This window comes from Pseudochaenichthys georgianus, unplaced genomic scaffold (genome assembly GCF_902827115.2).
Source record: "Pseudochaenichthys georgianus unplaced genomic scaffold, fPseGeo1.2 scaffold_423_arrow_ctg1, whole genome shotgun sequence".
Taxonomy (NCBI): Eukaryota; Metazoa; Chordata; class Actinopteri; order Perciformes; family Channichthyidae; genus Pseudochaenichthys; species Pseudochaenichthys georgianus.
The window spans coordinates 225,270-250,554 of record NW_027262988.1 but is presented as its reverse complement, the minus strand read 5'-3'; the positions used below and the strand labels follow the sequence as shown (position 1 = coordinate 250,554).

The window sequence follows — 25,285 nt, the reverse complement described above, 5'->3', positions numbered from 1 at the left end:
TGGCACTATTTTCACATATTCTAGCCCTTGTCTATTTGTATACCACGAGCTGCAAAATGACCACCTAACCCCACTGTACAGGCGGGTACTTGTTTAGATCTACCTGGGCAGGCTCTGTTTCGCCGTGGTATCCTGGCTGGCACCTGCGAGCCGCAGAGGGGCGGCGGTGTTTCGGGCGATGAAGACTGCTGCTCCGGGGTTGAGGGCAGCGAGTCAGGCGGGAGTAAGCTAGTGTCCACAGCGGAGGGTCACGTGATGTCCCCATCTGACCTGTTGCTACGGTCTGCAGTAGATGCAGTGTTGCTGGCGTTTAGTGATGGTTGCTTTAACAATTTTCGTATAAATGATTATCCACAGATGTGTGTCACTGCTGTGGAAGCACTTTGGAAATGATGCACGCGCAGCGGAGCAGGTCACGCGCACCTGACACAATTTGTTGTTAGTATTTTTCGCTCCGTTCTCTTTTTTTAATAGATCCCGGCGCGAGGCCTGAAGGGTAAACACCTGGTTTACTAATCTACTCGCACGTATGTCTGGTGTCGGAATGTCTCGCTATGTTAGTACATTGTTAAAAAACAAAACACCATTTAATTTCGGGTTAAAATGTGTTGTAACTGCGTTACTGAGCATTGTAACGGGTAATATATTACCCACATTTCATTAGTAATGCGTTACATTACTTCGTTACAGCAAAAAGTAATATATTACTGTAACTACGTTACTTTTGTAACGCGTTACACCCAACACTGCTCATCAGTGAGCACTGTAGCTGATCCCCCCAGTGAAACGGAGGCTCATCCGCCTGCATTCCTTCTGCTGCTTGAGAGTAGTGCCAGACAAAACTGCGTATTCCAAGTGGCGCATCCAGGTCTCCCCCCGTGATGGGAGAGGTTAGGAAGACATATTGTATGAAGCCTCTGAAGTCCTCGCTTGTCCCGCAGGGTTGTCTGCCTGAGCCCACCGAGCAGAATGGTGAAGAAGCATCCCATCTCCTCAGATAGTTGAAGATTAGAATCCTCTCATCTCGATCGACCTCGTGCCAAAATAGGTCCGAGCACTGAGCCCTGTGGCACTCCATGACTAACTTTGATTTGCGTTGAAGATTCATCGTTGACACGTACAAACTGAGAGCGTTCAGATAGATAGGACCTAAACCAGCCTAAAGCAGTTCCCTGTATGCCAACTAAGTGCTCTAGTCTTTGCAATAGGATATCATGGTCGATAGTATCAAATGCAGCACTGAGATCGAGCAAAACAAGAATAGAGACAAGTCCCTTGTCTGAGGCTATTATAATGTCATTTGTGACTTTAACCAGAGCTGTCTCTGTGCTATGATGTGTTCTAAAGCCAGACTGAAAATCTTCAAATAAATCATTGTTTTTTAAGTAATCACACAGCTGTTTTGCGACCGCTTTCTCAAGAATCTTTGAGAGGAACGGAAGATTAGAAATAGGTCTATAGTTGGCTAAAACCTCTGGATCGAGGTTGTGCTTTTTAAGAAGCGGTTTTATCACTGCTACTTTGAATGATTGTGGAACAAAGCCTGATAATAAAGACATATTCATAATATTTAATAAAGAAGTGCTAATTAATGGAAAAACTTCCTTTAACAGCTTAGTTGGAATTGGGTCTAACATGCACGTTGATGGTTTAGAAGAGAGAATCATTGAATTTAATTGTTCAAGGTTTATGGCTGAAAAGCATTCTAGTTTACTATCTAGTGTAATATTAGAACTTACGATTCCGGGAGCTGTTGATAACACTATACTGGTCGAAGGCAAGAGGTCATTAATTTTGTTTCTAAGAGTAACACTTTTATCGTTAAAAAAGCACATACAATCATTACTACTGAGTGCTATGGGAATAGGAGGCTCAATGGAGCTGTGGCTCTCTGTCAGCCTGGCTACAGTGCTGAAAAGAAATCTCGCATTATTCTTATTCTCATCTATTAATGAAGAGTAGTAGGCTGCTCTCGCTTTACGCAGTGCATTCTTATATTCATTGAGAGTAATATGCCAAATTAAACGAGATTCTTCAAGTTTAGTGGAACGCCATATCCTTTCAAGTTGTCTAGACTTTTGCTTTATTTTGCGGGTTTCGGCATTATGCCATGGAGCTAATCTATGTTGTTTTATTTTCTTCTTTTTCAAAGGAGCAACAGAGTCTAATTGTATTCGCAGCGCATCTGTAGCACTATCAACAACATGATCAATTTGGGGTGGTGTACATTTTGTATAAGTTTCCTCCCTTACATGCAGACATGCTATCGAGTTAAGTATTGTTGGAATCTCTTGGCTATAGCACTAACAGATTTCAATACCATAAGTCAGAACAAGGTCGAGAGTGTGATTATAGCAGTGGGTTGGTTTATTTACACTGACAGAAACCAACAGAATCTAATATAGAGTTAAATGCAACAGTAAGGCTATTTTTATCATCGTCAACATGAATATTAAAGTCACCTACGATAATTACTTTATCTATTTTAAGAACCAAAGTTGATAAAAACTCGGAGAATTCTGATAAGAATTCTGAATAAGGACCTGGTGCACGATACACTGTAACAAATAAGATTGGCTGCAAAGTTTTCAAGGTCGGATGCGTAAGACTAAAATCGAGACTTTCAAAGGAGGTATAATTTAATTTTGGTTTAGTATTGATAAGTAAACTTGAGTCAAAGATGGCTGCAACTCCACCTCCTCGGCCCACGCCCCGGGCAATATGAGTGTTGATATGGCTGGGTGGAGTGGCCTCATTTATGCTGACATATTCTTCATGTCTCAACCAAGTTTCAGTGAGACAGCATATATCAATATTATATTCTGATATTAAATCATTTACCAATATTGCTTTAGATGCTAGAGATCTTATGTTTAAGAGACCACATTTAATCTTCCTGTTTTGTTGCACTGTAGTAGTTGTTACATTTACTTTTATTAGGTTATTATGTATGACACCTCTATTAGGTTTTACCTTAAATTGTCCTTGGGCAGACACACACACCGCTAATATTGGGTATTGTATTGGGTTCGGGATTCCTATGGATGACTGCCTAGGAGAGAGCGCAGAGAAGCGTGGAAGACTGCGACTCCACCTCCTGGTCTCAACTCCAGTTTGTCATGGACTAAGTCCACAAAGCCCCGAAATGTTTGCCGAAATGAGATCTGCACCTTCCAAAGTAGGATGAATGCCGTCTCTCTTAATCAGACCAGGTTTTCCCCAGAAGGCTGTCCAATTATTTACGAAGCCCACATTGTTTGCTGGGCACCACCAAGACAACCAGCGCTGAAATGATGACATGCGGCTATACATGTCATCATTGACTTCATGAGTGAGTTTGCAATAACGGATCCCTGGCGCTTCTTTAACCCCACCGGTAAAGGCCCTGTCACACTGTCCCGAAATTGACTCCCGATGGACACACGATAAAGGACATTTTCAAATTCGGCTGTGATCGTAGCAACATCGGGCCATTCGTGAGGGCATCTTAAGCCATCGTATGACCGCCGGTGGAGTTTCTCAGGCTCCGGCAGCAACTTCGGGAGCAGTGGCAACATCTTTGGCATCACAAAGCATTGCCGAAGGACCTTGCGAAGGTTCATTTTCGTGCTGACTTCGTGTGTCCATTTTGCCCTTCGTAAGGCATTCGTGAGGGCATCGTGAGGGCATCGTGTACCCATCGCATGACATAGTTTGTGTCATGGTAACGTGGACATATAAAGGCTAACTCCCAAAGCTTCAATCACAATTCAGTTCCTGCAGAATGGCATACTATGATGAGACAACAAGGAAAAAGAAGGCAGCAGCATTGCTTCTTTTGATGCACCTCAGAGAACATGATGAGCAACTCTTACAGGTAAAAATTGCCTTATTTCACGTTGTCATTTCTTGCTTTTTGTGACCTGCTCAATCGAAATCAGTAGCAGTGATGACACCTGTATTAAACAGGTGAAACAGGAGCATGAGGACACGGTGCGCGATGTTTGCTTGCAGGTCGCTTCTCTGGTTGTTTTATTGCACAACAAAATCAGGTAAACAACCCAATTTGTGTTCTGTGAAACTGAAAAGGATATTACATTGTTTTTGTTACTTTCGTTGCAGTTGTATCATACAACTGCCGCGGCGCCAGGATTTCAATGTTGGGTGGGCCAATGTAATTTCGGCTGGGCCTGTTCTAATAGCCTATTTCTCGTTAACAAAAATAATATAAAAAGAAATACCTGCATATCATTGTAGGCAACTGTGGAATGCATATTTCCTATAGTAAAGACACTTTTTCGAAACCCTTCTCTTTTAAACGTTTTCACAATAAGAAGCTTAAATAGGCTATTATTTAAATGATTACACGGCACGCCGCAGTGAGTGAAATTAAATGTTAAACTACTGCATGTTATTTTGTTTTGGTTCACAATACATTGATACATTTAGAAACAAAGAGCATACAACGGCAGAAATACGGAATAATGAGCGAGCACCTGATGTGAGTCTGTGTGGTTAGACTGCAGCCTGCTGTCCTTTTTAGCGGATCTAGCGAAGTGAGCGGCCGTGAGTAAATGGCACTGGTTCTCTGACGCGGGACTTTTCAGAGGCTACAGATTTATCATTAGGCGACTTCCTTATGATACTGCAGAGCTTTCATGAGCTGAAGGTACGTTTCATACTAAAGCAGCTGGGCGGAAGATAGCCTACTGTTGCTTCACACTCATAAGCTTTGCTGGTTTGGGCTGGAGAACGCCTGCAGCGTCAGGGTGCGCTCTGGTTGCAAATGGCACGACATTTTAGCTCTACGTTCATATTTCTCTTTTTGATTATAATACTGATGAACGTTCAGAACAAAGCACTTTGGCAACTTACCACATACGTTTTAAAAAGCTTAATAAGCACCGTAACTTTCCCGATATCATTTCTCGGTCATAAAAGTTTGTTTCCGTAAACGGCCGACTGTTGTGTGACGGCACATGCTGCGGCTGAAATGCATTGTGGGCCAGCATTTGCTCCTCTCCTTCCGGTGAGGGAGGTCCAGTGGTTCCTAAGCTAAAGGAGGTTATAAAGGAAGTTTGACATCTCCTTTCCTATCATCTAGAGCAGTGCTACTCAAACTTTTTTCAGTAATGTACCACCTTTGAAACATTTTCTCAGCCAAGTACCCCCTGACCGATCCCGAACATTTTTCTTTTCAAAATATTTTTATTAATTTCTTGTTCAAGACAGAAATGCCACAAATTGGCCAAAACAGTGTCACAATACAGTGAGTTGTGCAAACATGTAGCATTACATAGAAAACGTGAAGACATTTTATAGTAAAACAAAAACAAAAATACACCATCAGCAAAGAATTGTGAACAAAGAATTGTGAACAAATAATTATGCCGGAGATGGCCCATCCCTCCCCGTTCCAGTGGATGATCAAACTAATTATATAGCACATTGTCCAGAGTAGAGAATATAATTACTATATGTTGTTATATATTAAAATGGAGTCACACTGTTTTCATGTCAAGGGCCAAGTAACCACATCAAGCTACTTTGGTCTTATTAAAGTAAGCCAAGAAGGGACCCCAGGTCTTATAGAATTTCTCACCAGAGCCTCTGATTGAGAAGCGCAGCTTCTCTAAGTTAAGGCAGGACATTATGTCCCGAAGCCATTGATTGCATGTGGGCGGGGCAGCGTCCTTCCATTTAAGTAGAATTGCACGTCTGGCCAGAAGCAAGGAAAAGGCAATCATGCGGCGTTCCGAGGGTGTCAAGTGCAGCACACCTACAGTGGTTGTACCAAACATAGCCATCAGGGGGTCCGGGTCTAGTTTTTGATTTAGGATGTTGGACAAGGTAAGGAAAACGTCTACCCAGAATTCCTGTAGGCGGGGGCATAGCCAGTACATATGAAAGAGGGTAGCAACATTGTTTTTACATTTATCGCAAGTAGGGTTCACATCTGGGAAGAAGCTGGACAATTTAGCCTTTGAAAAATGCGCCCTGTGTACTATCTTAAACTGTATAAGGCAGTGTCTTGCACAGAGTGAAGATTTATGAATTGATGTGAGGATTGTGTCCCATAGGTCATCCTCCAGGGACTGCCCCAGGTCATGTTCCCAAGCCAGCTTAATACTGACCAAGGGTGCCTGAATCAACATGGAGATGTTCCTGTATAAGGTTGACATAGCCTTTTGAGACATTGGGTTAAAGGAGAGGAACATATCAACAGGGTTACTATCCGGTTCCTTAGGAAAACACGGCAAGACAGAACGCACATAGTGCCTAGCCTGTAGATATCGAAAGAAATGTGTCTTAGGTAGATTGTATTTCTCTGAAAGTTGGTCGAAAGACATGAAGTTACCATTTGTAAACATATCCTTAAATTGCCTGATACCCTTCCTGTGCCAGTCCTGAAAGGTGGAGTCATGTCTCGATGGAACGAAAAGATGGTTGGAAGCCACAGGGCTCAGAAGTGAGAAATCTTTGTGACCAAAAGACCTCCTAAACTGGACCCACACTTTCAGGGTATGCCGAACAACTGGATTAGCTATCGACTTAGACGAAAATTGACTGAGTGGTGACCCAAGGAGTGCTGGAAGTGAGACATCACCACATGACTCCAGTTCCAAGGATGTCCACGCTGGCCTGTTGGGTTGAAGGTAGAAGTGGCGCCAGAAGGTGAGGCAGCGAATATTAGCAGCCCAGTAATAGTGGCGAGTTTTGGGGAGGCCCATGCCCCCATCGCTCTTGAGTCGTTGCAGTAGTAGTTTATTAACTCGCGGTTTCTTGTTTTGCCATATATATGAGGAGAAAACGGAATCTAAGGAAACAAAGAAGGATTTGGGGATGAACACTGGCACCATTTGGAATAGATAAGTGAATTTCGGGAGTATAGTCATTTTGATGGAGTTTATACGTCCGGCAAGGGACATTGTGAGAGGAGACCACTGCTGTAGCAGCGTTTTCACCTGGCCGAATAAGGTCATGAAGTTTTCTTTAAACAAATCTTTAAATTTCCGTGTAACTGTCACTCCAAGGTAAATAAACTGCTCACGTTCAAGTTTAAATGGCGAGTCTTTGTGGTCCAAATGGAGGGCTTCACTATTGATTGGAAACAGAGTACTTTTGTTTAAATGTAGCTTGTAACCAGATATGGAACCGAACTGCTCTAGCAGAGATAATGCTGCTGGCAGAGGTTGTTGGGTTTGAAATATATAGCAAAAGGTCATCTGCATACAAAGACACCTCATGCACCGAGCCCCCCCTTGAGATACCGGCAACGTCTGCACTGTTGCGGAGAGCAATCGCTAGCGGTTCAATAGCCAAATTAAAAAGGATTGGACTTAATGGGCAACCTTGGCGTGTTCCGTGGCCCAGGGCAAAAGGTTGCGAGAGTGTACCATTTGTTTGGACTGCGGCAGTGGGAGAAGCATATAATAGATTAACCAAAGATATAAACGATGACCCAAAGCCAAACTTCTCTAAAACTGTAAATAAATACCTCCATTCGACTCTATCAAACGCCTTTTCCGCATCCAAAGCCACAACACATTCTGGGACGGTTCCAGTTGGTGAATATATTATATCAAAGAGACGCCTGACATTAAAGAAGGAGTAGCGGTTTTTAATAAACCCAGTCTGATCGGATGATATTATTAGTGGGATGACACCTTCCAATCTGCGAGCCAGAACCTTGGCTAAGATTTTAGCATCTGTGTTCAGCAATGAGATAGGCCTGTAAGAGGCACATTCGGTAGGGTCTTTCCCTTTTTTAGATATAAGAGTAATTATTGCCTCGTTGAGAGACGGGGGGAGTGAGCCCAGCTGAAAGGATTCGGCCAGAACGGTTGTCAAGTATGGCGAGAGAAGCGTGGAAAACTTCTTAAAAAATTCGGAGGGAAACCCATCTGGTCCGGGGGACTTTCCAGATTGCATTGAGGATATAGCTATGGTTATTTCTGCTTGTGTTATAGGTGCCTCCAGGGCCTTTGACAAATCCGGGGGAATAGTTGGAATGGGCAGAGAGTCAAGAAAACTCTTGATTTTTGGATCGTCCCCATCAAATTGGGAGGAGTACAGATGAGAATAGAAGTCCTTGAATGCAGTATTTATCTCTGTAGGGTCTAGTGTGACATTGCCACTATGTGTATTAATACTTGTGATTAGTTGTTTCGACCTCCGTCCTTTTAGCTGGTTAGCTAACAGTTTTCCTGCCTTCTCGCCATGCTCATAAAATGTACTTTTGTTTTTTAGCAGAATGTTTTGAGTCTGGTGAGTAGGAAGTAGGTCAAATTTAGTTTTGAGCTCCAGTCTAGTGTTATATAGCTCAGGGGTCGGGGTCAGAGCGTATTGTGCATCAGTTCCAGACATTTTGGATAACAGGTCTGAATGTTCTTTTTGGGACTTTCGCCTTTTGTTAACGGTGAATGAAATTATTTGTCCTCTTAGGTAAGCTTTAAGTGCATCCCAGACCATGAGAGCAGAGGTATCGGATGTGGTATTTGTTTCTAGAAAGAAGGTGATGTGATCCCCCAAGTATTTTACAAACTCATCATCAGACAGTAAAGATGAGTTAAAACGCCAGTGCCTTGTGGGCATCGGGACACCTGGGAGTGCCAGTGACATCACAACAGGCGCATGGTCAGATATAACAACACTCTTGTAAGAACAAGAGCGGACTTGGGAAAGTAGTCTATTATCAATGAGAAAATAATCTATTCGAGAATATGTATGATGAACATGGGAGAAAAATGAATACTGTTTCTCTTTTGGGTGGAGGAACCTCCATACATCTGAGATACCACACTCTGAGAGAAAGGATTGAATTTGCAGTGCTGATTTACTCACTGCACCTGGCTTGGTGGAGGAGCGATCCAGCGTCTGGTCCAGCCAGCAGTTCAAGTCCCCTCCAAGTATCAAGTGGTGCTGGCCCAGGTCGGGAAGATTAGAGAAAAGGCGTACAAAGAAGGCAGCATCATCTATATTTGGGGCATATACGTTAGCCAGGACAACTTTCATGTTAAATAGTTTCCCAGTGACGATTACAAATCTACCGTTCTTGTCAGCCGTAATATCAAGTGGTTCAAAGACTACGCCCCTTGCCACAAGGATAGAAACTGTTATGGAAATCTAGGGCCCAACACAGCGCTGGAGAGTACAAGTCAAATGAACAATACAAATAAATGGTGAATCAAGCAAAGCTGTCTTTTGGTTATTTATTTGAAGCTTCAAATACACGATACAATAATATAAATATGTCACAAGTCGCACAGAGTATGAAAAGTCTGCGCGAGAGTGCGCAGAACAATGGAAAAGCAAAGGTTATATAGAAAAGGAGTGGGAAAGAGAACAATCTGGGTTCACACAGTCAGATTGTTGATGAGACACCCAGTGGCCTTGAGTAGATAGCATAACGGTTCTCAGAGCAGGGAAGTTCGTGATGTGTCTGACTGTGTATGAGTCTCCCAGTCTGCTGAAACAGCTGTGGCCTTGCAGAGACTGGGAAACTCATAAGAGAATATAATAGAATAATAATGGTAAAAGCACAACAAGAGGAAATAAGAAGCATTTGGTTTAAACATATGAAAGATATAATAAGGATAATAATAAGGATGATAATAATAAAAATTCCCACTACAAAACCCCTCTTGCTTTTGCCTGGAAGGTAGAATGAAAGTGCTGCCCCGCCCAAGATGCCAGAAATCTGTCATTGTCTGCGGAACGCAAATGCGTTTCTTGAAGGAAGATAATATCAGCGTTTAACTGCTTCAGATGATTGAGTACTTTCCTTCTTTTAATTGGGTGGTTCAGACCCTTGACATTCCAGCTCACAGTGTTAAGAGAGCGACTCATATGTTGGGAGAAAAAAGTACTGTTTGAATAGGGTTGTTTTGGTGTGGACTCCTGTCAACATTAGGAAAAAAGAAATAGACCATTGTATGTTTACTATCCACACCAGACCATTGTAAAGAGAAAAAAACAATGTGCAATTATTATAACATCCCCACCCTGTAATCCCGAACATTTTTGATCGAAAAAGCCTTTATAAATAATTAAAATATAGTGATGTTCCCTCAGTGTGCGAAGTATTAACTCCTTCGTGGTATGCATTACAACAAACTAAGGATATTTTCATTTTATGCATGGAAAAAAACAACATAACACTTTTTCCAAGGAGTTTTTCAATTTAAGTAATATGTTATTATGAAAAACTATAAAATACAATACACACATTTGACATGTTTATATGAGGTGGTTCTAGGAAAGTTTTATATAAAATTGTGTTTTCTATTTAACTTATTTTACTAAGATTATTTTTTTAATTAATCTTTTTTTTATCTCACGTACCCCCTGCATTACCCCAACGTACCCCCAGGGGTCCGCGTACCCCCATTTGAAAATCACTGGTTTAGACAACAAAAACAGAGTGAAGCTCTCATTTCATCAACAATCTTTGAGTACAGACACCGTCCTGCAGAGAGCACACAACCCAACAGCACGTTGTTGGTCTAGCATCACTTTACAAAACGTTTGCATTACGACACTAAGACTAGCTGGTCCCTTGTAAAGGTGAGTCCACCTTAAATGAGCAGTGGGTGATCAGCAGGTGAAAGGCAGGACACGGGAACTTGGTCCTGAGGAGATGTAACGATTATTAAACAAGAAATAGTCTCAAGGGGTCGAAGAAATGAACATTTGTGATTATTAGAGAATCGTTTGCAGGTGGGTGAAAACAGGCTTAGGGAGTAACGTATTACATGTAACGGCATTAGGATACAAAATAGACAAATGTATTCCCTTACCAACATACTTGGTCTTTTTAAACGATTACGCCATTTAAATATTTTGTCACAAACTTTGCAGATCTATTTTTCCTCTCCTGTGTGGATTCTCATGTGTGACTTTAAATGTCCACTCCGTGAAAAAGCTTTCTTACAGACTGAGCAGGTGAATGGTTTCTCTCCTGTGTGGATTCTCATGTGTAGCTTTAAACTTCCACTACATGAAAAAGCTTTCTTACAGACTGTACAGGTGAATGGTTTCTCTCCTGTGTGGACTCTCATGTGTGTCTTTAAACTTCCACTCAGTGAAAAAGCTTTCTTACAGACTGTACAGGTAAATGGTTTATCTCCTGTGTGGATTCTCATGTGTCCCTTTAAACTTCCACTCAGTGAAAAAGCTTTCTTACAGACTGTACAGGTAAATGGTTTATCTCCTGTGTGGATTCTCATGTGTTTCTTTAAACTTCCATTACATGAAAAAGCTTTCTTACAGACTGTACAGGTGAATGGTTTCTCTCCTGTGTGGACTCTCATATGTCTCTTTAAATGTCCACTCTGTGGAAAAGCTTCCTTACAGACTGAGCAGGTGAATGGTTTCTCTCTTGTGTGGACTCTCATATGTCTCTTTAAATCTCCACTACATAAAAAAGCTTTCTTGCAGACTGAGCAGCTGAATGGTTTCTTTTTAGCACTACGCTGTGGATCACAGACAGATTCATGTCTATTTTTCAGTGAGTTTGAGCCTGAGGCAGGTTCTCTGGTCTCTTTCCAATCAGCACTGTCTTCAGTGTCAGGTTCAGAAGAGTCTTCAGTGTCAGGTTCAGAAGAGTCTCTAGTGTCATGTTCAGAAGAGGCTCTAGTGTCATGTTCAGAAGAGTCTCTAGTGTCATGTTCAGAAGAGTCTCTAGTGTCAGGTTCAGAAGAGTCTTCAGTGTGGTCCTCAGTCTTTGGTTGTAAACTGCTCTCTGGATCTGAGTTCCTGGCTGGTTCTGGTCCTCGACATTCATCTCCATCAGCTTCTGTTTCCATGTGTTCAGTTTGTCTTTGATGAGGCTCAGAGGACTGAGGTTTCTCTTCATCACCTTCACTCTTCACAGGGTCAGGAGTGAAAGTGGACTTGGTGATATCAGCCTCCTCCAGCTCCTGAAGCTGCTCTCCCTCCTGTTCCAGCTTAATGTGTGGGGGAGGCTCTGGGTCCTCCTGGTCCAGACTGGTGCTCCACTCCTGTTGGTCAGGGAGAAGCTCTTCTTTAACCACCACCAGCTGCTGGACTTCTGCAGGAAACACAGTCAGAATAAACTGTTAAGTGTTAGCATTTAAAAACCTCATCACCATTACAATGGGAGACATTTTGCAGCCCTAATTAATGCCTTTGTTTTTATATTTTAACATTATCTTTCTTAGTCGCACCTATTGTGTATTTTTGTTGGCTCAAGTCACCTCATGTAGCCCAGCCCCTTTCCACTTCCAGTTCAAAATGTAAAAGGGTTTTTTCTTCTGGCGTAGCACTAGCCGCAATGTAAACAAGGAATTGTATTTGGGATCGTTCACAGATACATTATATACTGTAGGCGTAGGGTAACTCTGATACAAATTAAAATCCTGCATTCAAACCTTATTTAAGTAAAAGTATACAAGTATTAACAGAACATTTGACGGCACCTTCTTATGAAACAGTAATGATGGTGCAGTAAAATGTTCCCTGTCAGTGTTTAATTTATGTTGTTTCTTGATTATTTTGTATGTTGCATTTTACTGCTGTACATGTTCAAAGTTGCACTTGTATAAATGATTATGTATGAGGGAACCTGCTAAATGTTCAAATATGTGTGTTTTTTATATACAGTACCTGTCAAAAGATTGGACACCTTCTCATTCAATGTTTTTTGCTTATTTTAATTTGTTTCTACTATGTAGATTAACACTGAAGAAATCAAATCTATGAAAGAACACATATGGAATTATCTAGTTAACAAAAAAGTGTTAAAAAAAAAATCAAGAATATGATTTTTATTTTAGATTCTTCAAAGTAGCCCCTTTTGCCTTGATGACAGCTTTGCTCACTCTTGGCTTCTCTCAGTCAGGTCATGAGGTCGTCACCTGGAATGGTTTTCTATTAACAGGTGTGCCTTGTCAAGAGACAATGTGTGGAATGACTTGCCTTCTGAATGTGTTTGAGACCATCAGTTGTGTTGTGCAGAGGTAGAGCACAGTGGAAAGCCCTATTTGACTGCTGTTGTAATCCATATTATAGCAAGAACCACTCAACTCAGTAGAGAGAAGCGACCGTCCATCATCACTTTAAGAAATGAAGGCCAGGCGATCCGGAAAATGTCAAGAACCTTGAATGTATCCTCAAGTGCAGTCGCAAAAACCATGGAACGCTATGATGAGACTGGCTCTCACGAGGACCCCCCCCCCAGGAAAGGAAGAGCAAGAGTTACCTCTGCTCAGAGGATAATCACATCAGAGTTACCAGCCTCATAAACCGCAAGTTAAAGCACCTCCGATTTTAGCCCACTTAAATGATCACAGAGCTCAAGTAGCAGACAATCTCAACATCCACTGTTCAGAGGAGACTGCGTGAATCAGGCCTTCAAGGTCCAATTGCTGCAAAGATCCACTACTGAGGATGAACAACAAGAAGAAGAGAGTTGTTTGGGCCAAGAAACAAGGATTGGACATTAGACAGTGGAAATCTGTACTTTGGTCTGATGGGTCCAAATGAGAGATTTGTGGTTCCAACCTCTGTGTCTTTGTGAGATGCAGAGAAGGTGATCGGATCGTTTCTGAATGAGTGGTTCCCACCGTGAAGCATGGAGGAGGGGGTGAGATGGTGGTGGGGGGGGGGGGGGGGGGGCTTTACTGGTGTCACTGTTGGTGATTTCAAGGCACCCTTAACCAGCATGGCTACCACAGCATTCTGCAGTAGCCAGCAAAATATAAATCATATTCTGGATTTGTTAACACTTTTTTGTTAACTAGATCATTCCAGTTAAAGGTGGAGTAGGTAAGTTTGAGAAACCGGCGCGAGATATACTTTGTTATATTCCATGGAATGCTCTTAACATCCCGATAGCAATGAATATCTTAAGTGCTTTGACAAAAAACCCATAAACAAATTTCATCTGTGGAAGCTGTAGTACTGTAAAAAGCACGACCAATCATCTGAGCCGGCCCAGCTAAAGTAACTGGATGGCCTACCTGCCTGTCAGCCTTCCATCTGTGCACAAACTTATCTTGTGCCCTCATTGGTCATGTGCGCATTCGTGTGTGTTGGAGGAGGAGCTCTGTAAGGAAGTGGCAGATTTTTTCCGGTTGTGTATTTTCAAATCCTAGCGCATTCGAAAATGCTGCCAGACTGAAGCTTGTTTTGCATATATCTATATATATAGATATATATATAGAGGGATCGGGGTTTGGCTACAGACCGGCCTGTGGATCTGACAGGAGATATTGACCAGAGGTAATCCCAGCCCGCCACATCACCTCGTGATCTACGACTAGCGCCAGGGTAAAATGGCACCGAGAGGCAAAAGGTCCAACTGATAAACCAGGCGGCTGCTTGAGAGATAACATGACTACTGAAATGATCATTCGGAAGATCTCTTAAAGAGTGTTTCATTACAGAGGACAGATGCATTGCAACAGACAGGTAATCCAATTTCGCACACAGAGAAAAGTGTCATGTTTATTACGTCATCATTTTACGTCATGTGATCGGCATTTTTAGAGAGCCCGATCGATCGGTAGAGAGGGAGTATCGGCCGATATCGATCGGTGGCTGATCGATCGGAGCATCCCTAATATTTATTCATTCAGTTCTTTATGAATTATTCTCCCACAATTTGAATTAATCCAAAGTATTTGTTTTTATTTGCTTTTACACATTTAAAAAGAAAAGGTGAATAAATAAGCACATTAAAACTAAAGTATCAATGTATGTCACATTTAACTGGCTACAGTGGAGTGCAGCAGCTGGGCGTAAACTGGGCGTAACTCTACGTCCGTCGTAGAACCGAAGGTTAAGACCAAACTAAAGTTATGACTAGTGCAACACTTAGACTTAAGCCCTGTATGCGTTGCGCCTGGGTGTAACTTTTACGCCAAGTATGGAGTAGGCGTAAATCGGAAAGACAGACTAGTATCCATCGTAAAGTAAAACAGGCAAGAAGGATAATAACGATGGCAGGGCAAGTTTAACAATGCAAGGGCATTAAGAAGAGAAAGAGTCGTCCGTGATCGAACAAACCCACTGGACATCTATTCAGTGAACTGAGAGAGAGGTTTCGTTTCGGCAGACAAGCCCTTTTTGATTTAATCGAGGAGATCTCCCCTCAACTCCAGCACGGATCAGACCGAAACGCTGCGCTCTTCCCAACCTTGCAGGTGCCGATTGCGCTCAGATTCTACGCGAACAGGGCCTTTCAAAATACTGTGGGAGACATGATTAATGTTCATCGCACAACTGCATGTCGGGCTATAAGACAAGTTTCATTGGCCCTCCAGCACCGTCATCGTATTGTCGGATGCTGATGATGATCGACGGGACTCATGTTCGCATTCAGGCCCCCTCTGAACATGAGTATTTGTATGTTAATAGAAAGGGTTACCATTCGACCTCGTTGCAAGATGGCCTGGGTCGACCCATGATGCTCGCATCCTGAGAGAGAGCGCCCTTCAACGGGAATTTGAGGCAGGGAGAGTGAATGGTCTTCTTGTCGGAGACAGTGGATACCCTCTGAAGCGCTGGCTAATGACACCCGTCATCGCAGAGAGAACTGCACAAGAGCGCCGCTATAACGCCAAGCATACACAAACGAGGAACATTGTAGAGCGCTGCATTGGAGTGCTCAAACGTAGGTTAGTAAGTCATTTTTATAATATATAAAAGGCCAGCCTTTTAATGTAGATATAGGCTAAATAGTTTTTTGTAGGTTTCACTGCCTCCACAGGGAAATGCGAATGCACCCTGAGCGCGTCTGAGTGATCATTGCTGCCACTGCGGTGCTGCACAACATCTGTGTGAAAAAGAGAATCCCCCTTCCAGGAGAATTGGCACTGGAGGCGGATGAGAACCCTGTGGCTCCTGCTGGCATCCGTGAAGATATCGGTGGACGACTTACCCGCAATCATATAATAAACAACCTATAGACCAATATATTTGTAATATGAATGCTGTTTTTTTGCAATTGCATTTCAATAAGCTCCCTTTGTGACCACATATTTTCATTAGGTCTATTTTATTCAAAGAACACAAGAACATTAAATAACAACATTTTGGAGAACTATTAACATGAAATTGAGATAAAAAAACAAGTGCAACATATATTTCAATTAATGTTCTAATCTCTCCATCAGTAAAATAGTTGTTTCTCTTCTTTCCATTATCCATATTCGTTATTCAATTCTTAGCTTGCTCTGAATGGGGGAGTTCCAGTGTTAAATTATATAGACGTGTGTTGCTTGGCAACAATTACTGTTTCGCGTGTATTCACATGGACGCCATCTTAAAACCAGGCGCAGCTACGCCCGAGACTAGTCAGGCTTGGTGCACTCGGTGTAAATTCGAATCACTAAATTGGACGTAGTTAAGCCCGACGTTAGAGTTAAGCCCTACTTGTTTACGCCCAGCTGGTGCACTCCACTCCTAGTGCCCACATGCATGGGTCATATTTAAATCAGTACATTAAATGGCATATTAATCAATGTATGTATTTTTATAAATATATTTATTTTGGTAGGTTTGCTCATCCGAAATACATTTAAATTATTATAATAAAGTACATGTGTCTAATAATACTTACATACTTTTACTTAAATAAGATATACATGCAGTACTTTAACTTGTAATGGAGTATTTTCACAGTGTGGTGTTTGTACTTTTACTTCAGGATCTGCTACCTGCAGCAAGTGCTGATAAAGGGTCTAAAGTGTTATTAATGTGATAATAAAATGCTACTGAAGAGTGTAAAGTGTTAATTAAGGGTAAATGGAACAGACCTGCTCTGTGGATCCGAAGCTGAGGCTGTGAAACAGCGTCCAGTAGCTTCTGGAGTCTCTTGTTCTCCTCTTTGGAAAGAAACAGCTCCTCCTCGAGCTCTGCTATTGTTTGTTCAAACAGAGCAAATGTCTCTTCATTAGCAGCAGTGACTCGCTGCTTCTTCAACGACAGCAGCATTTGGACTTTACTCATGTTTCCTAGATCACCTTTTCCTGCAGACTCCGTTAAACACACCGTTTCTCTCTGCATCAAACTCTCAATCTGACTAGTGTTGCTAACGTGTGTCCAGCTAGCATGCTAAGCTAGCTCCTGTAGTCCGAGGTAAACGCTCCAGAAAAAAGAGCACACAGTCCATTCGGAGGTTTATCCAGACACACAGACGATGGATCAGTAGAGCTGGAGCTCACACACACTTTCTCAGGAACACACAGAGAGAGAACCGTAGCGAGGAGACGCCACGTGGATCCAGGTTCTTCTTCTTCTTCTGTCGGATTTTGGCGGATTGCAAACAGCTTTAAGGTGCATACCGCCACCTACTGTACAAGAGTGTGTATCACCATATTATCCAATAACCACTTGTGGAATTATACAATTGTGTTGTTTACGTCGTTTTAAATTCTTCCAATCAATCCTGTTCCACTCAAATACTTAAGAAAGGCCTTCCTGCCTCTCTTACCCCCTCACCTTCTGTTCCCAGTGTCCCCATCAGGCTCCACTCCCTTCCTGGTAGCTCTTACCCCCTCACCTTCTGTTCCCAGTGTCCCCATCAGGCTCCACTCCCTTCCTGGTAGCTCTACCCCCTTTAAAATGTTACACATCTTTCTGACATTATTCGTGTAAAACAACTTTTAAATCTGATTCTTACTTTTAGAGATATTAAACATTGTTCAGACCTTGGTACAGAGGCCTTCTTCAGATGTTAACATGAACTAGAGTACGTGATGTCACAGCTAGAGGGTAAGAAATCTTGAAATTTGCCTTCATATTTTTTCCATAACTGCCATAATTTCCAAACTCTACATTCCTGAGACATAATGTATCATGACAAACGTAGGAAAACATCTCGTAGCTTGAAAAAAGACAAATAATTAAGCAATAATAATTAAACAAAATGCCTCTTGAGGGCTTGAAGTGACAAACACTGTCAACATGCCTCCATTAAAGCCCATTGTAATGTCAGGCTGATATTTCCTCACGGCAGCAGCCGCACACCTTTAGTTAAACTGCCAAAAAGGCCACATTATTAATTAATCATCAGACTACATTAATATTTTAATAGTAAAACAATAAAAGCAATGAATGATAACACTTTACTTTATTCAACATAAAACCAAATGAACCTTAATAAGATATGGATATTAAGAAGACCTTCAAAAGTGATACTGATGTATTGATGAAAGGCCGGCATTTTTTACGTTTGCTTACCGAATAATGTAGAATCTCGCAAATATGCAAAAAACAACATGGTATAGTATTTGGAATATATGCAAAAAAAGACATACTGTAGCATAGCATGTCCAAACTTCGCACTAACACAGCATAATATAGTACGTTGAATGCAGGCAAAAAAACACAAAATACTTTAGTCTGTCAGAAATATGAAAAACAACATATATGTCCAAGAAATATGTTGAAAATATGTAAAAACAAAAACCACAAAAAAACACGTTTGGTTTTTTGATCAAATATTTCCTCAGCAGAATCATAAAGCTGGACTGAGTTTGATTAAGGGGAGGTTATCGTTTAACTTAAGTAAATAAGTTAAACTACGTTTCTCTATAACATGTGATGACTATGATCTGAAAATATCTAAAAGGGAAATGTGTCTCGTAAGCAGAGCAATCAGTGTTGGGTCCCTTTAACCAATAGTATAGTACCAACAGTAAATCACATTGTGTATTCATACAAGTAAGTAATGACGTAGTGTGGGTCCAACAATAATCACTTGCACTTTCATTATGTTGCTACATTCCCACAGGTATGTTGATGTGTTTGTGGAGCTTAAACAGCTTTTCATTGGTTAATAAAGGTCTCGTAGAGCTGTAGTTGGAAGAGCAGATCTCCTGACAGCTGACAGATGAATACAGATGAAGAAGCCAGGATATTACTGCAGGCAGGAACTTGTTTCTGTACAACAAATCAGATTTAGATCTACAATCCCTGAAGTGTCCTCTGTTGTCTCTGTAGCATGGAGTCCCGCTGCCCTCTGGTGGCTGACAGAGGAAGTGCAGAATGCATTTCCTTTTATTTCCCTCTCATTTGTTTACCTGCCAAATCCAGAACTGGAAACACATTAAACATCATAATGTCGGTATTCATTGTGAGAAAAACATAGTGTACAACATTTTATTCAACACAACCTTTTATCTTATTCCTGTAGGAATATTTGTTGTTGATCAACTTTTCATTATCAACTATTTTCTACCAGCAGAAATGCCTGACAAAGAGGATTTGCAGTCTTCCCTTGGTTGGTTTTGAACTAGGGTATTTGGACTGTTGGTAAAACAAGCTGTACAGTATTTCACATTTGAAGCTCAGGGAAATTGCAAAATCAATCAATCAATCAATCAATGTTTATTTATATAGCCCAATATCACAAATGTTACATTTGTCTCAGTGGTCTTCACAGTGTGTACAGAATATCAGTATGACAATACGACGCGCTCTGTCCTTAGACCCTCTGTCCTTAGACCCTCTGTCCTTAGACCCTCACATCGTACAAGGAAAAACTTCAGAAGAAAACCCAGTTTAAAGGGAAAAATGGGAGAAACCTCAGGGAGAGCAACAGAGGAGGGATCCCTCTCCCAGGACGGACAGACGTGCAATAGATGCCGTGTGTAAATTGAAAAGAAAATACATTTGCAACATAGGTAGTCCAAATGTTTGGAAATGCATCTGTGTATAATAGGAAGATGAATCCACGAGGATATCCATCCAGGGCTCGCGATCCAGGACACAGGACCGCAGGATCATCCATGACTCTGGATCCCGGCGTATATAGACACCAAAAAGAAAGACATTTGGGGAAGCTGGGTTAATCGGAACATGAGAGTACACAGGTATAGACAGAGAGAAGGAAGAAGTAAGATGTCCCCCGACAAGCTAAGCCTATATCAGCAAAACTAGGGGCTGAATCTAATCAGCCCTAACTATAAGCTTTATCAAAAAGGAAGGTCTTAAGCGCACTCTTAAAAACGGATAGGGTGTCTGCCGCCCGAACAACTGGAAGCTGATTCCACAAATGTGGAGCTTGATAAGAAAAGGCTCTGGCTCCCATTGTACTTTTAGAGACTCTAGGAACAACCAACAACCCTGCATTCTTGGAACGCAATGCCCTAGTAGGACAGTAGGGTATAATGAGTTATTTAAGGTAAGATGGCGCCTGCCCATTAAGGGCTTTGTAGGCGAGAAGAAGAATGTTAAATTCTATCCTGTGCAAAAGGCGTTTTAAACTATTTTCTGAAATGCTATAAACAAAAATGTTTAATCGAGGGAGGAGCCTGTGAGTAATTGGTAATATCGTCTCTACCAACTTTCCAGAATATTCTGTTTTGAAGTTTCTCCAGAGACCCTTACTTCATGTGTCTCTAAGTTTTGGGGAAAAGTTCTCGATGTTTGAACTGATGATTAGACTGTGCTTTATCGACAGCTAAAACTTTAGACACAACGTTGGAATAACTAATGACCCAAAATCAATACAGCATTGTAAACGCGACAAGTAGGGCAAATCTTTTTTAATAGTATTTTGGTCTCTTTCTTATTATTGAAAAAGCACATGTTTCTTTTTTATTGAAAGGTCTATTTTTAGCAGCTCTAGTAACACCCGCCTCCTTTTATGGGATTTGAGTGTTTTTTGCATTTCCTATTTATATTTTTATGAAAATCCTGCTGTTTGTATCGGAAGATCTTGTGTCTTTTCAATTGCTTTCATATCATTCAACCCACTCCAAAGAATTTGTATAAGAATAGGCAGGAAAAGGAGGACAAAATCTGCCGTTTTTTTTTTACCAAAACTCTCTTTTGAGTCGTCACCCTCTAGCCAAATCTGGGCTGAAGTCGAATAGTCCATTTAGCTTACCTTCCTAACGGAGTGAAATGACCCAGAAGTCCCTCAGTGGCAGCCATGACAAGAGCTGATTCTCTAGTCTAGATGATAGGAAAGGAGGTTTCAAACTTCCTTTATAACCTCCTTTAGCTTAGGAACCACTGGACCTCCCTCACCGAAAAGAGAGGAGAAAATGCTGCCCCACAATGCATTGCAGCCGCGGCATGTGCCGTCACACAACAGTCGGCCGTTCACGGAAACAAACGATTATGACCGAAAAATGATATCATGAAAGTTACGGTACTTATTAAGCATTTTAAAACATAGGTGGTAAGTTGCCAAAGTGCTTTGTTCTGAACGTTCATCAGTATTATAATCAAAAAGAGAAATATGAACGTTAGTTTTTACTGAAATGATCAAATAAAGTCAACATTTCACAGTCTTTACTGAGCTGCAGAGGCGGCGCTAGGGGGTGGCTACTTGGGCTCAAGCCCCGGATGTTTTCTGAAAAGCCCCGGATGTTTCACTTAAAAAAAAAAAAAAAAAAGATTTTTTTTTTTTTTTTTTTTAAATGTCTCGGGAGTAATGTGCAGTACCGGAGTCCACCAGAGAGGCAGCCGCTGCGGGACATTAGCCTGCGTACTGCGTAGCCTTCCCTGCCCTGAAGAAGAAGTGATCCTTCCTAGTGCCTGACGAGTTTTAAGCTAATAGCCTATAAAGTTATGGATATTAGAAAGTAATTTTCATCGAAGCAGGCGCCACAAGCTGCAACAGCAGCAGTATCAGCAGCTGACAACAATGTCATCACCAGCAGTGAAGAAATGGATGATGTTTCAGGTTTGTGAATCTAATGGTGATATCGGCACTCTGGCTGACTGAGTAAGAAGTGAAAAAGAGTGATGTACTGTAACGTTAATCTTATAGCTAGTAAACATGGAGTAACCAAGGCAAGGCAAGTTTATTTATATAGCACCTTTCAACACAAGTCAATTCAAGGTGCTTTACAAAAATGAAAGACATTCAGACAAAGGCATTTAAAAACAGTAAAAGATAATAAAAGAAACATTAACAGAAAAAATACATGAATAAAAAGTTACAGTGCAGTTTAAGATATGAATAGTTCACACAGAAGTTCCACTTTACTGATGAACATAACAGTTCAGTTTAAATTAAAAGCAGCGACAAAAAGATAAACCACACTAAGTCAATACCCTTATATGTTAGTATGTATACAGAACATGACTACAATTATCCTAAGATGTAACGTTAACCCTTCATACCTCAGTCTACTTTTAAGACACTAAAATAACGTATTCCAATTTTTATTTTGTTTTCGTGCGTGGAATTATACTGGCTCTCGTTTCAGTACACATAACAACGGAACCATAGCAACGGAACTGACAGGCAACGGAACTGACAGGCAACACTCTGAATCCGATTGGCTGTGACTGCATCCACTCAGAGTGCCCGATTCAGAAACGTGACTCTTACACTCTTTACGTCACAAACAAAGATGGTGGATGAGAATAGATCTATAAAACGATAAGCAATGCGCAGTGGATCGGAAGAGGACGGTGTGTCGGCGTTGTTCGATAGCGGTGCGGTATGCTAATGCAAAACATGCTAAATCACATCAGAAGGCATCACCCAGATTTGCCAATCACCGGAGCCCGGCAAAAGACAACAGCAGTTCAACAGCTGATCCCCGCTGTTTTTAAGAAGCCAATAGACATGAGAGCCGAGAGACCAAAATAAATAACGGAAGCTTTTGGCATATTTTTTCAACGACTTTGCGCTCTTGAAACACTTTCTTATTATTTATGATGTCATATTTTCAAGACATTCTTTTTAGTTTTACAGCTTGATGAAACCTTTTTGTTTGACATCAGCCATTATAGATAATATGGCCATCTGAGTGTGTGTGGTACTGTTTGTGGTTTGTTTTTAACTGTTTAATACAGTTAATTATTCAAAATGTCAGAGTTCCTTATTTTGAAACTGAAACTTGCACTACTGTTCAAAAGTAAATGACAACAAACCTGGAATTATGCATTTGGGACTTTTATTTGCTTTTTCTTGTTGTACCGAACCGTACCGAACCGTGACCCCCAAACCGAGGTACGAACCGCACCGTGACTTCTGTGAACCATTGCACCCCTAGTCCCCGGTGTTCCAGGTAACTCACCAAGTGTCAGAAAACACAACCCTCTCTCTTTTCCTCCATACCCAAATCTCTAAAAACGGGGCTGCAACGGATCTGATACAGACTGATCTTGAATTATTTTCTACGTCACAGAAGTGGTGCTCCGCTTATTGGTCAATTCTCCACATATCAGGGGAATGTGGGGTTGGGCCACGGCCGGCCATTGCGCTGGAGACGCTGTAGTACATATGCCAGGCCTGTAAGTGGCGCAGTAGTCTGCCACAAAAGTAGCGAAGAAGACTTCCCGCGCATGGTTGCCCTTTATACCAGTGCTTCTCAAAGTGTGGTCCGCGGACCACTGGTGGTCCGTGAGCGCCCCCTAGTGGTCCGTGCGTATATTGGTAACATTTCACATTTGAAATAAATAAATACATTTAAGTTTTCCGCACTCTCGCGGGAATATCTCCGCAATGGAGCGAGCTTAAGTTTCACTTTTGATTGCATGATATAGCCCAGATAAACACCTTCATCACAAATGTGGCCACTTGTTTGTACCATTTTCAGGCGATTTGTAAAAAAAGATGTGTTTTTGGATATTTGTGGAGCTAGGTGGTCCGCGAGTGTTTTTTTATTGGTTAAGTGGTCCTTGGTATGAAAAAGTTTGAGAAACACTGCTTTATACTATGCTCTGGCTCTTTTTCTCCCTCCCCGAGGGAAGCGTTTGCTCCCGCTGCTGTAATTCAATGCAATCCCTCCCTCGCTGTAATCCTCTCCGGTAGTCCACCAGCAGATGACAAACACCCTCCTCTCCGGCTCTTCCAAGGAACGAGGGGACCGTGCGGCAGAGTTTCAGTTACATTTTTATTTCGCCGGTCAACATGTCCGTTAAAGTTTAAATCTTCCGGACAAAATTAGAAAAGTGCCGGTCAAAGGTCTTCTTTGTTATTTATTGAGCTTTAAAACAAATGAATAAAGACTCTATATAATAATAATATAAGAATAAAACACGGAGGACGGAGATCTCTTTTTATCCCCCTCTTCTCCCCGCTGCAGCCCAGCAGCTGATCTCAAAGCACGCGCCCCTCTCCTGCAGGGTGGCGTGGTCAGGTGCAGCTCACAGAATCAGCACCCTGCAAAAACAGCGCTGGAAAGAGCAAATAGAGCAAAATGAGGCATGGCTAAAATGCAGGATCTGTTTGGTATTTTGAAAGAAAAACTATTTATATACTTTATATAGGTATGGCCCTACAATATATTGTTCAAATATAGCATGATATGTCCCCTTTAAGGTATTATTAAGGTAGGGTTAATGTTGCTCTCAAAGTGCACTAGATTGATGCTTTTAACTTCAATATTTAAAAAAAAAAAAAAATCTTCCCGGGGGAGCATGCCCCCGGACCCCCCTAGAGGAGTTGACGACCCCCCCTAAAGGATGTTTGGTCCACCCCCCACTTGTAAAAAAAATAGCACTTTACCCCTGCACCCCCCCCCCCCCAACAACTCCTGGGCTAAGCCCCGGATCTCCTACAATCCTAAATCCGCCTCTGCTGAGCTGTGTGGAGTTTGTTCAACTTTTAAAAGATGTTTGAATGGTGATATACACAGAGATAGATGTTAAGGACTAACGTTTATAATAAATACATCTGTATTGATTTTAAGATCTTTAGTTCATCAATCATACGTATTGGGATCATTTGTATTAATGTAGACCGGAGGGAGAGGGAGACGAGCATACGTTTCACTTTCCTTTTTTATTTCAATTCCAACTTTGGTCCTGAAGAATATGTTTCACTGTTGTCCACGTTCATAAAGCATAAAGCAGCAGCATCAGAGCACGGAGCAGAGTCTCTAGATGAGTTCACAGTAGTCCCTCGTTCTTATTGAACATCCATGTTCAATCCTGAACATGGATGTTTTAGTTTTAGATATTGTAACTACGCAAGGAACAAAACTTGAAGTTGTTGCCTGTTACAAATACCTTGGTATCTGGCTTGATGATTGTCTCTCTTTTAAACTTCATGTCAATAACCTGCTAAAAAACTGAGGGTTAGGCTAGGGTTCTTTTTCAGAAACAAGTCCTGTTTCTCGCTTGAGGCCAGGAAAAGGCTAGTCACTGTGACCTTTTTACCTGTGCTGGATTATGGTGATTTGCTGTATATGAATGCACCTGCCAATTGCCTGGTCAAGTTAGATGCTGCGTATCACAGTGCACTGAGATTTGTGACAAACTGTAAAGCATTAACCCATCACTGTACCCTGTATGCAAGGGCTGGTTTGCTTTCACTAACTGCACGGAGGCTCAGTCACTGGTACATTTTTATATACAAATCATAGGG

The 25,285-nt window shown here is 41.6% G+C and overlaps 1 protein-coding gene across 1 annotated transcript; it reads right to left on the bottom strand.

Annotated features, from left to right (window-relative positions):
• Window positions 1-9,116: 9,116 nt before the first annotated feature.
• LOC139433408 (zinc finger protein 583-like) lies at window positions 9,117-17,241 on the bottom strand. The gene is made up of 2 exons (XM_071202410.1): window positions 16,761-17,241; window positions 9,117-12,031 (listed from the first exon to the last, which is right to left on the bottom strand). Exons 1-2 carry the CDS (start codon window positions 17,008-17,010, stop codon window positions 10,842-10,844), a joined length of 1,440 nt encoding a protein of 479 aa, XP_071058511.1. The 5' UTR covers window positions 17,011-17,241; the 3' UTR covers window positions 9,117-10,841.
• Between the last annotated feature and the right edge of the window lie 8,044 nt (window positions 17,242-25,285).

What these genes read in the sequence shown, in the direction of transcription:
- LOC139433408 (XM_071202410.1), bottom strand. Translation starts at nt 17,010, where the DNA reads ATGCAGAGAGAAACGGTGTGTTTAACGGAGTCTGCAGGAAAAGGTGAT. An exon ending in GCTTCGGATCCACAGAGCAG is followed by an intron (nt 12,032 to 16,760) that starts GTCTGTTCCATT and finishes TGTTTCCTGCAG; the next exon opens with AAGTCCAGCAGCTGGTGGTG.